This window comes from Apus apus, chromosome 2, assembly GCF_020740795.1.
Source record: "Apus apus isolate bApuApu2 chromosome 2, bApuApu2.pri.cur, whole genome shotgun sequence".
In the NCBI taxonomy this organism is placed as follows: domain Eukaryota; kingdom Metazoa; phylum Chordata; class Aves; order Apodiformes; family Apodidae; genus Apus; species Apus apus.
This window is the reverse complement of record NC_067283.1, coordinates 27,914,459-27,933,461: the sequence shown is the minus strand read 5'-3', so window position 1 is coordinate 27,933,461 and position 19,003 is coordinate 27,914,459. Positions and strand designations below refer to the sequence as shown.

The following is a 19,003-nucleotide window of genomic DNA, read 5'->3' as shown; positions in this document are numbered from 1 at the left end:
CATCTCATGAAACAGTGAAACTCATTTTGAATGAAATATTAAGGTATTTTCATAATTGGAACTAGACAGTAAGATTTTTAAGTAGAACTAAGTACATACACTATTAACTGATGCTTCAAAATAGAAGTATCAAATATTTTAAAAAAAAAAAAAAAGGAAAAATATGCACCAAGTGTTTTACTCTGTAAACTTAATCTACCTTTCCTTCCCAAAAGATGCAAAACATAAACTGTTATAAATATTCAGCAATCAAATGGGCCAGCACAGGCTAATAATAATTTTTTTTTAAGGTGACATTTTCTTTCAGAAAGGAATCTGGGGGAAATTACAGTAAACAGGAACATAAGACATGCCTAACACTGCTTGCTATCACATCAGCCACTCAAAATACACACACACGTGTGCACACACAAATATACTTATCAACAGTCTATACACAGATATAAGCTACTACCTACAAGGTGAAAAAGAGGTCACAATGGCTTTGGTACAGCTTAGAAATGAGTGACTAATTTGCACAAATCGTTCAGATCAAGTCTTAAGGAACTAGGATCTGTACTAGAAAAAAACCTTGCAGTTACTACTCTTCTGTTACTTCATAGAAAACAAGCTCATGTATTCCCACTTTTGTTTAGTTTAGAGAGGTGTATCTTAACTCTTAGTAGCTGTTAAAACTGCACCTACTACCCCACCTCATGGGATGCCCCACTACCCACCAGAGGGGAGGCAAAGGATAACTTACAGGCTGACAATTCTCCTGCTCTCATGATCTCTGTCCCTCAGGAAAGAACATGGACCCTCTAGTGTCATGCCTCTAGACCTTCTCTCCTAGCACTTTTAACTCCTTCCTTGCTAAGAAAAAGTGTGGAGTTTTAGCTATGATGTTGTTATTCATGATTTTCTGGAGTCGAACAGCCCTTTACAGTTGAATTTTTGGGAGGGTTTTTTTCTTTTTCTCAGTCCATTGCTAGGCTAGATGTTACAGCTCTTTTAATGCAAGTTAAAAGGTGTCCATTGAAAGCTATCATTAGAGGGGCTGATAATGTAATGGACTGAATTTGGAAATGCATTTGGTAAAGGCACTTTTCAAAGACAGAAGAGGAAGGGGCTGGAACTGTGGATCTTACCTTCACTTACATAATGGAGGCCTCCTCTAAGAGATTTAAGTTTCAAAGGAAAAAGGTAATCATTAGCATGGGTGTTCTCTACTATGCTGCTCAATGAAGTAACCTTTTAAACTACAACTACAAACTACAACTATGACACAATTTTCCCAGGGCATGGATTCAATAAGCTAAAAAACTGAAATACTTCCTCATCCTTAAGCAGCATCCTTAATGACTCACTCTATTGACTATACAAAGATGTTTCTTTATAACAAATAAAATTTTGACTGTTATACATAACCAGAGATTTATTTTTTTTTATATGCTTTTTACCTCCAGTCAGCACTAGTGAAACCACATCTGGAACACTATGTCCAATTCTTGGTTCCCCAGTACAAAAAAGATAATGGAGTTACTAGCACGAGTCCCGCAAACAGACCATGAAGATGATTAAAGGACTTGAGTATCTGTCTCACTGAGCCTTTGCTTCTCCAGACTAAATAATACCAGCCCTCTCAGTGAGAATCTTCTCATTGTGTATATATAAATACCTGATAGGGAAAGAAAACAGAGCTAGACTTCCTAGTGGTGCCCAGCGAAAGGACAAGAGGCAACAGGCTAAAACTGAAATAACGGATTTTTTTGTAAACAAAAGAAGAATCTATTTTTTAATATAAGGAGGGACAAACAACAGAACGAGCTGCCTAGAGTGGTTGCAGAGACTCCATTCTTGGAGATATTCAAAACCCAGCTAGACACTGCCCTGAGTAACAGGCTCTATGTGATCTTGTTTTGAGAAAAGGAGCTGGGGACTAGACCTGCTCTAGAGGTCTCTTTCAATCTCAACTATTCTCTGATTCTATTTTTATTAAAAGCAGAAATGGTTTAGACAAGCCTTTCAGAATTAAAGAAAACTGAAGTCCTGCAGTTTACTTATTATTCTCTAAACAAGTGAAAAACTAAGATTACAACTGGAGTTTTAAAAGCCTGCTGGTTTTCTTATCTCTTTTTCACAGCAAGTGTTATTAAAAGAACTGTCAGTAGGTACCAGCAGATGACAGGCTGCTTTTATGTAAATTAAACAATTTTTACTAAGACTTGTTACAAAGTAGCACTTCCTTTTTTTTCATCTACTCTGCATTTTAAGATACTAAACTGCTGCTTTCCCATTTTTTACATACCAGTAAGTTGCACAATCTCTGCAAAATGTAAAAAACCTTCAATTAAGTATTACTGGATTGATTCGTATCACACAATTGGATTACTAAAGCTAGCATTACTGATTCTTCTCATGCAAATCTAAAATCTTAACAGATCTTTCATATCAAGAAATGACATTTTAGTATTTCTTCCTCAAGTGCTTTTCTTAACATCCCTCCACAGGTTCATACATTGGCAGTTACAAATGAGTCTTCATCAAGCCAGAAAAATCTTAAAGTTACTTTCTTTTCCAGTCATTTATTACAAAATGGTCTTCAATACTGAAGCCAACAGATCTCTAAATAAGGTCATCCATGTCACAATTTCTCATGCTGTTACTGAACCCCATTTGTTATTCTTTCTGAACATGTTCAAAAATCAACTACTTTTAAGTGCTGATTTGTCACGTTTTGTATCATCTTCAAATATTTTCATCTTTCCTCTTCTCAAATTCTGCATAGTCAAAGGTAACGTAAAATATACATTGTCAGGAAGTTATGGCCCTAAGAGTTCTAGACTGGATTCAGATCTTTGTTCACCACTTTGAGGTTTACAGAATTTGAAAGCTGATTTATTTCTCCCCTATTCATTACTCATTTACAAAATATTTAAAAAATACAACTAATTTTAATAGAAATATAATTTAAATATCCTAAATGGCTTAAAACCAGTTGATGTTCTCAAATAAAAATTGCTCTGGACTTGCACAGATTCATGTTGCTTAAACAAAGTATATACGCTGTTGCACCTAACATCTAGCCAGGTGAGCATTTATGATAAAACATTTCAATTCCAGAAAATTCTTCCACACACCTCTTCACGTAGTCTGAGTTTCTACACAAAAGTAAAAGACAGTCAATTCAGAAATGCATATAGACATGCACATAAAAACACATATTACCTCAAAAATGGCCTTACAAAGGAAAAAATGGTCAAATTCACAATTTCAATGGACTACACAATTTTATAAAGACTGTGTTTAAAGGGTTCTTTTGTATTATTACTATTATTATTTTAATTGCCTTTCTCCAGGCATAAACCACAAGTCTGTGCTCCCACTTGGTTATGCTAATCAGCACGCTCTCCAGTAGATGCAAAAATGCAGGCAGCAGTCTCATTCATTCTCTTTTATATTTGACTTGCATGGATTGCTGAGCAGAGATGGGAATACTTAAATAAGCAGTCCATATCACAAGGTCCAAAAAGACATCTATTTCAAGGCCTGGGAAGGCTTAATACAGGCATACATATAGAATAGAAGATTTAACTCTGCTCCTCTATTTCCCTAGGTTGCAAAATCAGCACCAAGCATAATTTGTCTCTGACTTTTAGTAACAAGAACACTTTAGAAAGCTCTTCAAATTTATGAGATTTTTAAACCCAAGGATAAACTTCGGCTCCAGTTTACACTGAAGTTTGCACTGTTATTCATATGGTATTTTCTTACCGAATTATAATCAAGTTTCTGCTAGGCAATTTTGGTGCTGCTATTGCTAGCTTTTATTGCTGTGTTAAATTGTTAGCAAACAGCTGAAGGTTGGCAAAACAATTCAATGCATCTTTTTCATTTTTAATTCCCTTTTATAAGAAGCAGCTCTGAAATTATTGTTTATATATTATGGTCAAATAAATGTCAACAAACTATCATTTAGACTACTGCCATTAGGATTTTTACAATTATTTTAGCCTTTATTAGAACATTATTTTTTAGAATTTACTAAGTTAGCTATCAGTCCACTTCCATCTACTCAAGCTAACACTGAGCAATACTTCAGCTTTTAAGTATTGGTACTGTATTTACCTTTGGCTAACGCTACCATTTCAGGTTCCACTCAAACCCATAAGCAATTAATCAAAACTGTTTTAGCACACATTTGATACTGATGCTTTCATAAAGACCTGAAGGTGCTATCAGATGCCACCCAGTTTAAGACATCCTAACCTTGGATGAAACCCAATTGCACACATTAGCTCTCAGGAAAAGTAGGGTGATAGTTGGTCTATGTTCATTCTTAGCTACAAATATTTAAATTACATATGTGATTTTGATCTTAAATTTCAATTGAATAAACTAAGGTTCTCTGTCCAGAACTCAAGAATATTTTTGAATTTGTCAAAGCCAGCATGCCTTATTGGCCAAACAATAAATAATGTGACAGCAAACATGTTCTCACATATATATTTCTTCTCTCAAGTAAGCTACTGTACAACTGAAAGTCTATGTTTATTTCCAGTGACTCTAAAATATTTTATTCATATTTAGACACCCCCTCAGGGAAACAGAATGACTTACAATGACAGCAATCATCATCTAACACATTAAAACTGCACAGGAGAAGGATAAAATAAATGAGGTGCCAAGAAAACTTCATACATCCTTAAGAAAACAAAAGCAAAAGCTGTGTTTTTCAAAGATAAAAGTTGTATACTGTGTTAGAAACAAGCAAGGCTTTTCATCAGTTCTGAAACAGGAAATCGAAAGCTGCCAAAGGATGCATGAACCACACTTCAGACAAGTGATTCTTCTGTCCAAGCATTCTTACATGTATTACTTCAGATGCAGACAAGCTCCTGTACAACATCAATGGAAGGAGCTTTCTGTGTTCTCTCTCCATAAAAATTTATCCTTTTCCAAGTGACAAGCACTGACCTTTCAGTGCACTGTCTGCTCGTGCTTTGCTCCCTTCTACAATCGTTTCTAGTAATATACATCAAAAATGACAAGCAGAAATAAGCATACTGTGTGTGCTGTGCTGTGCAGTTGATGTGTAAGGTCTCTGTGATTGCTAATGAGAAAGGATGCTTTACTGAATTATCATACTTGGTATGCAATTACTGCAAAGCAACAACATAAATTAACCTTACAAAACAAGGTGCTCAATATTGATGCTAGAGATATGTACATTTCCCTTCCCCCACAGCCAGTAAAATTCAATATCAGAAACAATGTGTATCTAGAACAGGTCTGGTTTTGTCTTTAAAAGAGAATAAAAATTTCTGTATAAGAATTCAAATGCTTCGCCACACCTTCCTCTACTTTCCTAATCTAACTTTTGTTTCTTTTTAATAAGAAAAGGGAAAGTCAGCAAAACAAAATGTCACCATTAAATCATTTCACAGCATTTTTTTTTGTCAGAAATGTAATGGAAAATGTGCACATCACGGGAAAGGTTACTGTTCTTCCAGAACATCTTTTCACTTGGTTCAGGGCTCATCCCTCTACATAACTGTGCAGGCACTACTGATGGTTGTTCTCCCTGGGCTTAATTTGGCAGTTGAAGGATTGTGGTATTTTCAGGAAACCACAGTGCAGTGATTTTAGTGGTTATCCAGCTGAAAGTGATGCTATGATTTAGAATAATTACTCTGTTTATGTGCAATGGTAAAAGTCACTTACTACGCCATATTCCAGTGTAAGCTTATACTTTACTGCCTATTTCCCTAATACGGCATCACATCAGATCTCAAAGTCAGAATTAAAGGGATTTATTGTTCCTGTTCCTTAACACTAAGTACACATGCAATACAACAGCATTACTATGCTTAGTTTAACTGACAATTCGGGGGTGGGAAATCAGTTCAGCCAGTTAATCAAAGAATTTCAAATTAGTTTATGCTTGACCTTTCATTGTTCCAACCAGTGATATGAAAATGGCAACAGATCCATTACCAGTTTATTCTAAAAGCTTTTAGGTATTATTGAAGAAAATGTACACGTTTTCATTCTTGCCTATCCTTTCCATGGCCTTTCTTCTCAAAATTTAGTTACTAGGCCTTCCTCAAGATTAAGGCTTATAAAACCCCCTGTAACCTTACTTAAGATAACATGGCAAAATTCTCAAATTGCATGTTTCTCATCTCCACAAACACCCCTATCCAAAGATCATTTGTTCAAATGTAAAGATTAAAAAAAAAAAAAAGACAAAAAAAAAAGACCTTTAAGGCAAACAGAAAGTATTAAAAAATTAATTAGGGTAAATGTTTAGTAAAAAACTCTAAAGAATTAGGCTGTTATAAGGTAATGAAGTGCTACCTGAAATATTCAGTGCAACTGAAATCCAGTCTTAATATGAATCTCGTCTTCAGCATTTTAAATGGCTTTAAGCAGATCAGATCAAAAAAATTAATGTCATTGAGTTGAGAATGTAAAGGAATCACACAAAGTATAAGTAATAATAAAAATCTTGACTGCTGTAAAGGAGAAGCCAGTTTTATTAACTGTAGGGCAAAGCAAAATCTGACTCTTGCCTTGGATATGGTACAGATAACAAACATTTTTAAAAAATTACTCAAAAATTTTAAGAAATTAATAATAATGCAGAAAAATAAATAAAAAACCACGTAATTTTCCTTTACAGATTCCTAAAATTTGCTTACAAGAAAAAAAATTACTTTATATAATTGAATCTGTAATTTTGATGGCCACACAAATAGGGAACTAAAGTAAGACAAATGACAGGAGGCAAAATGAAAAGTCTAATGGATGCAAAAACTATACTGAGATATAAAAACAACAAATAAAACCTACAACTCTATTCCTTTCCAAAAAAAAAGACATTCTATAAAAAAAAAGTCACCATTCTCAAATTATTTATTTAGATGTTTTTATATTAAAATTATTTCAGCTACCTGAAAATAAAGTCCTGTAGTAAGATTGAATTTGTCCTGTAAAATAACACTGCAAAAAAAGCACCTCTACCAAATATATCATAACACTGAAAACATTCTTTAGTAAGTAGCTCTGATGTATCTTAGACAAGAGATTATTTACAGCTTCTCAGGTAATAACATAATATGCAAAATTCTTTATTTAGACCTAAATAAGCAACCAATTTAATGCAATTTTGCTCCATTGACTCATAAATGAAAATGGTGCTATATGCAATTTTAATTGTGCAAGGAATAATTCTGGTCAACATGAAGAAAAGTGACTAAAAATCCCTAAACTCCCCATATCTCTACCTGCTTTTCATGTATGGGTTTCTTTGGCACAAAAGTGTACTCTCACATTATTCCAAGATAAAACCTTTTGAATACTGTAGATGAAGTTTTGCATCCAGTTCCCAGTTCTCCTACTATCAAACCTTACACAGATTAACCACAGATAAAAGACTTGTCAAAGGATTGAGCAGCAGTAGTAAAAATGAGGCAAAAATACGAGTATAACAGTAAGAATTACTATTTGCATATTAAGATTTCTTACTCAAATAGTCCATAATTTATATTACGGTTCTGTTGACAGACATTTAATCCAGAAAAATGACTGCACAGATGCTCACTTGACACTTAATTGTGACAAGCCAAAACTGATGCTGAAATGCAGCATTTAAATGGTTATTGTCTCCTGCTTTGGTCTCTATCACATTATGTTAATACCTGAACATGAACCTTCTCAGGTTAAAAATTTCATAAGTATAAATTTCATTTTCATTTTCATGAGCAATGACTCAGCTTAATGATGCAAAGCAACTGAATTGATAAAGAATTTGACATTTGTTTTCTGAGCATCCTACACTATGCAATGCTCTGATGTGATAACCTTGCTTCACTGAAAGTGACTGAAGCAGTTTGGTCAGATGATGGAGTATGTGACACATTCAATTGCCAACTAAATTGAATTATTTGATGCAATTTTGATGCTGTAAGAAAAAACTCTTTAGAATGCCTACAAAAATAAGAAGCTACTGACCCCATCAAGGTAGATAATTTTGCAGCCATATCCTATTACTGGTAACCAGAGTAGAAAATAATTTTACATGTCACCAGCCTCTTTTCTGCTGTCACAGGTGACATGATTTCGTGTTTTCTGCATCTTGTTACATTAAATTTTAACCTTCTGAAAAGGCACCTCACCCAATGACCGCTTTGTCTAAGAATTCACTCATTACTTATAGCAAAGATAATTAGGACATCTTCAGCATTATTTTTATTTTATATTTTTTTCCAAACCATAGGAGATATAGAAGACAAAAAGGTGCAAAGGTCTCTGATGTAGCTATTTCTTAAGAAAGCAAGATCAAAAAATATAAAAATCCTGAAATATACAGCTGTTTTGGAAACAGATGACAACTGACAAATATAGTTTCAAGGTGTAATGTACAATGTAAAGTACATCTGTAACTGAAGGGGAGAAAAGGGTAACTATAATTTTACAAATTCACTGATAAAAAAGGTATAATACCACTTGTTAGCAGAAAACAAAGTAACTTTGTAGAAATAATTGCTTGAAAGTCTTATTCACAAGTAGTTATCTTGTTACATGCTTCTAAAGTTTATGATATCGATACACAAGCTTCTTTGATCAGGAGACTTGAAATATCAATACTACAAACTTCTGACAATTAAACAATTGAACCAAACTCGTACCTGAAGAGTTCATAAACTTCTACTGTTCCCAGAAGTTCTATAGATTAAAGCCCAGTATACAAAAGCTTGGGATTCATTGGTCTGCAACCTTTATAAAAAGACACTGAACTTGAAGAAGGTTTGACTGACAGGTCGCTAAAATGTCCAGGAATAAATGTAATGAAAACCATTTCCAAAGACTGCTCCCTCCACCCCCTCAAGCACCTGGTCAGAGAAACAATAACAAACACTAATAAAGCTTGCCAAATATTGCAATAATACTTCAACAAGGTTTTAGAACTTTTATAACACTGAAGAGAGACAAACATGCATTCCTTCTTCTAGTCTAGATACTTCAAAAAATTACACTCTTCACAATGTTTTGACAGGAAATGCTGTCTTTCCTGAAAAAAAAAAATATTAGAAATTTCTCCTTTGCTGTATCTGCACTTGATCAGAAAGCACAGGTAGGCAGAATAACCTTTCATGCAGTTTCGCTCTCTTTTTCAAATGAAGGCTCAATGTTAAGTTTACACAAAAATAAGATGGTCCTGTGCATATTTTCTAACTTGGCCTTCTCAGTTCTGATCATGTGAAGTTGAATGGAAACAAGTCTTTTAATCTTGGCAATACTTCCAACATTTCAACTTTGGGTCACTCTTACGCAGACTGCCTCTAAGATAGTTCCATCAAAATCGTGCAGTATCAAGAATCAAACCAGAGATGGACTATAAAATCAGTATCCAAAGATCTCAATTTCTATTCTTTATATAGCTTGAATTCCTGTTAAGAGTTAACCAGCAAAAAAATAAGTGGAAAAAAACATTCTGGACTTCAGATTCTGCTCTTTCATTTCAAAAGAATAACAGAAAAATGTACTAAAGAAATCCTTTAGCTACCAGGTAAATAGACTGGTTCCTTAATTAGCAGAAAATTCAAGTCTGCCATGGGCTTTTTGCAGCAGAACTCCACACGTTTAAGGAATGTGCAGTTTTAAGTAGATGGGTAACCCAAGCCCAAGTGTGTCTAGGACTCTGCTTCTGGAGAAACCCTGAGTAACAGCAGTATGAGTCTTTCTACCAGACCTGCACCTAACTTTTGGGTACTTTGTAGGAGAGCTTCCCAATGCTTACTGCTCTTTTTCAATGTCTGCCCCAGCACGTGAAATTTAATGAAAGTGAAAATCTGTGGTACTTTACAGTAAAATGCAATGCAGCATAGGTAATTCAATTTGAATGAAGTCCACACTGAACAAAAACATGCATTTGTCATTATATGTATTCCCCTGCTATCTAGCATGAAAGAAACATTTTTTAGAAGGCAACAAAATGAGTCTATGACATAAAAAAAATAAATCTAACAGGTCACTTAAGCAATTAGAAATGTCAATACTCAGAATTAGTCCCTGTACATTATATAGCAGAAACAAACTCCACAACTGAATGTTGTTTCCTTTCATTCAAGTAGTTCATTCCAATTAAATAATGCATTTGTAATTCTCTGTAAAACGAAGATTGTTGCAAGTTGTGGCTAAATTAACTAACATCTTCCTTGTGATTAGTCTTAAATTTCGAAAACTACCATAAATCACAGGCTTTCGATTACTCCGATGGATTGTTAATTTTGCTGCAGTGCATTTAAAGTAATTCATAATTAATGTGTTTGTTCTGGAATAAACTTTAGCTCCGGTAGAGCTTCAAAACTAGCAGCTAACAGAAATCCTTAACTTGAAGGTTGGCATGCCCCTCTGCATGGAAATGCACGAAATAAAAATGCAAAGATGAACCTATGCAAGACAAATATAACTAAGGAAATATGGCGAGTAACAGTTTTAGATTGAAAATTTCCAAAAGATTCAGAAGAGCGTGTCTTGAACACACTTTCTGTCAAAACCAGAACTAAAGCAGACCACTTTGTGCAGCCAACATCTCAGTTCTTTACACAGTAAAAATTATTTTCTTGAATATGATACATTCGTTTGTAGCTCCAGAGTTACAGATGTTGCATACATTTTGAAGATTTTTCAGTTACAGTATGTTTTAATGACTCAAAAGTAATGCCAAACTTTATAGTTGATTTTACTGAAGAGGTTTTTTTATATACTAACTAAGACACAGCATATGTTTTTTAATTCCTCATTTCCTACTCCTCACCTTCCCCTTTTTATACCTGCCTTAATGCAGTGACTGCAACAGCAGAATATTACACTTGCTTGAAACATGAGACTTAGTACATTCGGTAAAATAAATACTTTCACATTTACCTTATTTCCTAGTAAACATCTGCATTAAAAATAAGTACTACATATATACTTAATAACTTGCTTTGCAGCTTTACATTTTTTTAATACTTCATAGCTAGCATTCAAATCTATGTTTTCTAAAATTTCTATTCTATATTATTTCAAATACATGACCTTAGTCTATTTTATCCTCTCTGTAATGCTGAAGTAATAATTTTCCTCAGTTGCTGCAAATCAAACAAAACGGAAAATGCTAACTTATCTGATAATAAAGCATAAAAATTCAGTACATAAAGCTATAAAAGAACGTATTATTATATGCTTGGTCTCAATTGTGTGATGAAGAAATCTAATGCTTTTCCAGAGATTTCTTTAACCTGATCAAATAAAATTTTGCCACATACATAAACTATATTTTAATTTTACTCTGCTTTTCTCAAAATCAGTATCGAGATACCAATTTTAACTAATGCACTATATTCCTATTTATTACCCAAGCACATCTTAAAGCCGACAACTCAAGCTACAGGTTTTTTGTTTTGTTTTTAATAGCAGCAATTAAAAACTTGATTGCTTTCTGAGAAGAGGCCATTTATTTAGAAGTGAAGTAATTTATAAGTCTTCCTTTGGAATATTTCAAACTAGATTAGCCCACGGATTCTTCTTTAAAAAACTGTTCTACATTTTAAAATACATAATCTATTTCTTTCACTAAAATGGAACTGACATTAATACTGTGCTACAAGCACTGTATGTGTACAGTGCTACAATCAATTACTCTGGAGTAAGGTAAGCTTTACCTATTACATATTGAGCCACCTGAAATATACTTCCTTACCCTTGTTTCTTCTAAACATAGTTAAGTTCTAAAGGGAACTATTTTTAAAATTTTGCACTGGTGAGTTACAGACCCCTCTCTGTAAGGAGATACTTACTAATCAAGCAATTTCTTTGCAAGATCTATCATTCTAAGTGATTCATACAAGACTGTAATAAAGCACTCAAGAAACTTATTAACTGTCTAAACTATATACAACTTTAAAAGATTGACAAAATTAAAAGAAAAACATAATTACATAAATGTTTTCTAAAACAAGCAGCAGATGTCACCACTAAAAACAAATAGATCCTTTAAAATTATTTTCTGAGTTTGTCTGAAAAATTATCTTTCACATCAAGCTTTAGAAACTCCTGTATTTAATATTAAGTCTTCATTTTCAAGCAAATATTTTCAATATTTGATTACTCCTTAAAATTGAGCACAAAATATTGTTATAGGCACCCTCTGGTTTCACAATAAATAAGTTTCAAGCACACATTGTAACTCCTTTCACTGAAATCTTATCTTCTTTAAAAGTACTGTGTCTCCACGCCTTACACTAAACTTATCTGGGTCAAATATAAAATATTAAAACCCCTCCATATTTTACTTGTTTTCTTCTCAAAACTCAATTACAGTTCATTTGAGTAGGAAGACTGTTAAAATCCACACTTTAATTACAGATATAGTTTCCTTGGTGTCATTCATAATGTTAAAGATAAGACTTTGCTGCATTTTAGTGTATGTTTGCAATTAACTTTTCACCGTTCGACTAATTCTGTTCAACTAATTTTCATATTTCGAATAATCTGAAGAAAAGCAAGTTTTAAATTCATAATCTCTTAAAAACTAACACGGAAAATAAGGCAGGAGATTTAAGAAAATATTATTTTAAAAAATCCGAACAAAGGATTAGAAAATAAGAATCTCTGTTTCTCCTCACATGCAGGACTGCTATTCTGTTTCCAAGCCTAATTATGAGGACAGTTTGTGGTAGAATTTGTTGGGTTGGGGCATTTAGTATGCTTCTTTTTGGCCCATCTAAATTACTACTACAATCTTTTTATGTATTAGACATACAACTAATTTTCTACCAGTTTTTAAGTGCCACTCAAATATACAGTTCTTCACAGCATTTTCTCACCTTATCTTTCATGTCTCCACATGCGGTATTTAACACTTCTAAGAAAACCTGAAGAAGGAAACTAATTCACTGCCTTTTTCACGGTAAAATTGTTCCCAGGACTCCTTCCCATAACAAAATGATCTTTCTGCATCTTTTATTTCTTGCTAACAATAGGGCTGAAAAAAGCCCTTTATCTTGTCATGGGCAATTAGAAAACTGTTGCCATCAGTTCTCATCAGTGTAATCGTAACAGCAATCACTGTAACATCCCACCTCTATTTCACAGTTTGGTACTGAGGAGAATCTAGGAGTACCGAGAAATAGCAGTAGCTTGCCTAGCTATGAGAGTCACATGGTTACTGATGAGCTCATACATGTGCTCTGCCTCCAATTTGGAAATAAAAATAAAATCTGGCACACAATCCTTGAAACTGTACCAACTTCTATATTAATTATATGCTGTAATTGATAATAAAATCAGCTATTCTGAGTACAAGACATCTTTACTCAGGACACAACCTGATTCTAAAGATATGTGTTGGTTGTATATATCATTGATTCTGACCGCTCTTGTAACTCTGATTCTTTGAAATAAATTAAGAGATGTATTTTGAAATAAACCTTCCAGTTAAAAACAATTACATCTGGGCTAGAGATGAGATTTTGTCCAGAAAAATGTTGTTGCAGCATATGGGACCTAAATACAATATTATTTTTTATCTTAACTTACTATGAGATCACTGTAATAAGAGTTCAGCTGATTCAATTAAAATCCACTTTCTGGTTGCTAAGCTCCATTATTATTCTTACAAGAACTGTGAGCAGTTTCTACAGCTTTGCAAAGAGGCCACAATGCCAGCTATAAAGTCAAAATCAGCAGAAGTTGCAGTCAACAGCAGCTATTCAATGGCAGCTATTCTACACTTTAATTAGATTTCTGCACCTACTAGAACACCATTCAACAGATTTATTTTTTTCTTCTGTTTCAGATGAGAAACATGATTATCAAACCCCTTCATGATCTGCACTAATGGAGGTAGCGTTAATATATTTTTAAACCATAAATTCCTCATAATACACATTTCAGCTCATGAAATTAATGATGCTCATTTAATTACTTTTAGGATGGTCCTGTAGCTTTAATATTATTAAATCGTTGGTTTGTTTATCTTTCTGACCTGATCTAAAACATTGACAATTCAACCTGACAAGAGAAAATTAATTCTCTTGTGTTAGAAAAACAGATTATCTTGGTTATGTACATCTTAATCCACAGTGTAAATGTGTTTGGCAGGTCAATAAGTGACTCAAGCAGAAATTTCTGATGCAATGTTTCCTCTAAATAAATTTTTGTTTGTCTTTTTAAAAAACACATTTTCTTTGTTATAATCATGATGACAAAGTGATGAAGATGGAACTTTTTAAAATCTTCATAGGTCAAAGCATCAAACCTACCTGACTAGATTTTCATTGTCTCCAGTCCCTTTGCAGGTAGCACATTCAGTCCTTAAATCCTCTGACTTGGGCTTCTTTTGTAGAACAGACTGTCGCTGTCTTCTTTCTCTGGGAATCCGTTCCTGTCATAGCAGAAGGCAAAAGAAAGGAACGGGGGGAAAGGAGGGAGGGAAAGCAAATATTTTCAATTATAGCACTGAAAGTAACACTTCAGCCCAAGTTTAATATTTTTTCTGAAACTGTTAAAAAAACAAAAAACACTATATTCCAACCTCAGGTTTTTCTTCTTCAGGCACAAAGCTTCGTTTTCGTCCTCTAGTTCTCTAGAAAAAAATATATTTAAAATTTAATATTAGGTAACAATGTTTTTGCTATTTATCTATTATTCATAACAACAACAAAAACATACTTTAAGCATTAACTGCAGAACCACTGCAAGACAATTGCATTAACCAGTGTTAGAACAACTTCACATTATGGATACAAATCTACGGAACTAGCCCAAAAGTAAGTATCAACATGTTTGTTGACCTGAGCATATGGAGTGTTATTCTAAAACAGACTGCTGCCAGAATTACAAATCTCTTACAGACTTAGCACAAACTTCTCAGTAATAAAATGCATAATTTGAAAATTGATATGAACAGTAAATTACAGTAAAATCCTTCAGCACTTACAAATGCGCCGTTTGTAAGCCACATGATCAGATAAGAAACAATCAAAATTAAAAAAACTTAATCAAAACAGAAACAGAAAATAATTTTTTTAGCTTTTGAGAAGTAAGCAAGAATTAAAGCTTTCAAACTGAAGGTTAATATAATGGGTATGTAGCAGATGCTCATAAAGCTGCAGCATATACCAACCTCTGACTGGTAAACAAGAGATGGAATGGCTAATATACAAAAAGTGGAAATTACTTCACTATTGCAGTTGGCCAAAACATCTCAATACCAACAGTGTGGAGGAAAAGAGGTTTCCATAGACTGTAACAGCAACCATCAAAGGTTTACATAAAGCTTCAAGTAACTACACAGAAATCACCCATAAGTCCAGTTTCAGTCAACACATTTTTATCTCTGAAATAGCAGTATTATAATCTGCATGTGTTAAATAACAGATCATCACAAACTGACGATGTCACACTCTGTCCTCATTGTTTAACAAGGAAATAAAATTAGGAGATGCAGAAGGAAAGGAAAAACATCAGACTATTCCACTAACTTACAATGTCTGATACTTTGACAGTAACAAAATAGATAAACAATAAATTGCTTCTTTTTCTGGATGGAAATAATCACTTTAGGAAGCCATGTGTCATATGATAAAGAAACAACTGTCTGCAGTTTCCTAAAACTTTTTTTCAAGCAGCCAATATTCATCTGAGAAGAAGTAAAAATCATCGGATCAAAAAAAATCTTAAACCAGTTTAGAATCACGAGCAGCCATAAATCCAATTCGGAAGAAGCTGGTGATAAGATGTTTCTCCTGTCTTGGGTCCTCTTAGAAGGGGATTTATACTAGTTTCAAATTGAGACTGTTCACTATATTGAAATGTTTTACACATTTAAATAAAATTATACTGTAAATAAACCTGCCACTTCAACACATCTGTACCTTTCACCTATACAGATTTTTATATGTGCATGTTAATAAACATACTGTTTAGGATGTTTTTTTGTTTTAGGCAAGAGTTAACTCTGTATCAGAAAGAAATGTAGTAGAATGAAAAACACTAGTTTGTTTGTGCCTCTGAGATATTTTAGTTACCTTTGAGATTGTCTTACACATTTTCCTAAACATGACTTAAAAAAATTTTGTAAAACCTTCACTTTTATTTACTAGTTCTTTACTATATATTGGGTAATACAGTCATAATTGAGGTATTCTACCTTCCACAAGCCACACAAAAGACACCTATGTGTCCAAATGTGGTATAAACAGTTTATTACAGCTAGCAGAATTTATAAAAGTAGTATTTGAGATATTAATGTAACATGGGCTACATGTCAACCATATGTTACACAAACCAAGGTCACTCTAAATCAAAGTTTGATCAAACACCAGCACATTAACTGCCAATTTTAGTACTTTTGATGTCTGGCATTAGTCCTAAGAACACCTCAAAACTTTGAAAATTTTAGTCTTGTAGGCCCTCCTGAACGCAGATCTGTCTTGGAAAATTACATAAAATTTGGAAACAGGAAAGAAATAAATAATTCTTTTTACCCTAGGTAGAAAAGATTACGAGTTAATAATAATATTTTAAGAACTGATGAATCTTATTTAAACTTGAGTAAAATGGAGATACAATATTTATAAATAATTTAGTCACCTTTGTCAATAAAATGTTATTTTTCATCTGTCTGCTATATAATGTGTGATGTATATTACAAGGAATGTCACATTAAATTATACTTCCATTAGATTTCTAAACCTTCAAAAATATCTGAATCTGTTTGACAACCACTAGAAACAAACATTAAAATCAACAACTTTGACATACACATTTGTGGCATATATTACATGCTTTTAAAGCAACATAATTTTACATTAATGTAAATTAATTTCCACACTTAAACATACACGGAATGCTAACTTTTGCTCAGACTGATTATACAATTACCAGTACTCACAATGGAAAATTACATCAAATTCACAACTAAAAATTGAATATTCTGTGATTTTCAGCAACACCCTTCCGGTACTTTAGGCATTTGTAATTTTATACATTTTCACTAAATTACTTTACAGGTTCAAAGAAAATAATCAGATAAACCTGGATTACTTTGTGCAGTATTTTTCATTGCTTTTGCCTCAAAGCACTGTACTTGCATTTTAAAATGCTTAGAAAAAATTCTGTCATTAGTGGGCTGAGTCAGAACAACAGAGCTTATGAACATCAGATTATTAGATCTGTATGTACTTGCCATAAACAATTTAAAATTCAAGATCTCATATAAAAGAAAAGCTTAAAGGAACAGTGTAATTATAGAAGTCCAATAGTAAATAATACAACTGTGATAAATATTCGTATTATTATTAGTTATTTAGAAACACAGACATTAATCCAGTATAAGATGCATATAAAGACTGGATTTTTTAATCAAAACACTTGGCAATTCAGTACTACAGAGATACCTTCACAATTTAAGGACTTTCCTGTCATAGAACTATAGAATGCCTTGGGTTGGAAGGGACCTTAAAAATCATCTAGTTCCAACTCACCTGCATGGGCAGGGACACCTCCCACTAGATCAGGTTGCTCAAAGCCCCATCCCACCTGGCCTTGAATACTTCCAGGGAGGGGGCATCCACAACTTCCCTGGACGACCTGTTCCAGTGTCTCACCACCCTCACATGAAGAAATTTCCTCTTAATGTCTAACCTAAATCTCCCCTCTTCCAGTTTTGATCCATTACCTCTTGTCCTCTCACTACAATCCCTTGTAAAAAGTCTCTCCCAAGCCTTCCTGTAGGTCCCCTTCAGATATTGGAAGGCCACTATGAGGTCCCACCAGAGCCTTATCTCCTCCAGGCTGAACAACCCCAACCCTATGAGGCTGTCTTCATAGGAGGGATGCTCCAGGCCTCTGATCGTCTTTTTGGCCCTCCTCTGGACTTCCTCCAGGATCCATGTCCTTCTTATGTTGGGGGCTACAGAACTGGACACAGGATTCTAGGTGGGGTCTCACAAGAGTTGACCTTGACCTGCTGGCCATGCTTCTTTTGATGCAGCCCAGGACACAGTTGGCTTTCTGGGCTGCAAGCACAGCGCTGGCTCATGGTGAGATTGTTGACCACCATCACCCCCAAGTCCTTCTCCTCCGGACTGTTTTCAATCCATTTTCCACCCAGCCTGTATTTTCGCTTGGGATTGCCCCAACCCTTTCACTTGGCCTTGTTGAACTTCATGCAGTTTGCATGAGCCCACCCCTCAAGCTTGTCAAGGTCCCTCTAGATGGCATCCCTTCCCTCCAGTGTGTCAAGGGTGCACTCAATTCCACTGTCCATGTCGCCGACAAAGATGTTAAATAGTACTGGCCCCTGAAGAACAATGCAAGACAGTGTCGAAGGCTTTGCACAGGTCCAGGTAGATGATGTTGGTCGCTCTTCCTTTGTCCATCAATGCCACAATCCCACTGTAGAAGGCCACCAAATCTGTCAGGAAGGATTTGCCCTTGGTGAAGCCGTGCTGGCTGTCACCAGTCATCCCTTTTCCACATGCCTTAGCAGAGCCTTCAGGAAGATCTGCTCCATGATCTTGCCAGGCACAAAGGTGAGACTGACTGGTCTACAGTTCCCTGGGTTTTCCTTTTTTCTCTTCTTCAAAATGGGAGTTACGTTTCACCCTTCCCAGTCAGTAGGAATTTCTCCAGACTGCCAAGACTTTTCAAATATGATGGAGAGAGGCTTTACAACTTCATCAGCCAATTTCTACAGGAGTCATGGACGAATCCCATCAGGTCGCATGGACTTGTGCACCTTCAGGTCATTCAGATGGTCACAAATCTGTTCTTCTCCTACAATGGGGAGATCTTCCTTTTCACAGTCCATGTCTTTGCCTTCTCTAACTTGGATGGTGTGACCAGAGCCTTTGCTGGTGAAGACAGAGGCAAACTAGTCATTGAGTATCTCAGCCTTCTCTGTGTCCTGCATGGCCAGGTCTCCAGTCTCCTTCTGAAGTGGGCTCATAGTTTCCCTTGTCCTCCT

At 34.6% G+C, this 19,003-nt stretch overlaps 1 protein-coding gene across 4 annotated transcripts in view; it reads right to left on the bottom strand.

Annotated features, from left to right (window-relative positions):
- The window catches only part of PHF14 (PHD finger protein 14), a 167,700-nt gene that overhangs the window by 83,949 nt on the left and 64,748 nt on the right, over positions 1-19,003 (bottom strand). For all 4 annotated transcript variants that reach the window (XM_051612745.1, XM_051612746.1, XM_051612747.1 and 1 more), the window contains exons 15-16: positions 14,567-14,617; positions 14,295-14,416 (exon numbers count right to left, since the gene is read on the bottom strand). In XM_051612745.1, coding sequence (XP_051468705.1) covers positions 14,295-14,416; positions 14,567-14,617 — 173 coding nt within the window. The remainder of the gene's footprint in view (positions 1-14,294; positions 14,417-14,566; positions 14,618-19,003) is intronic.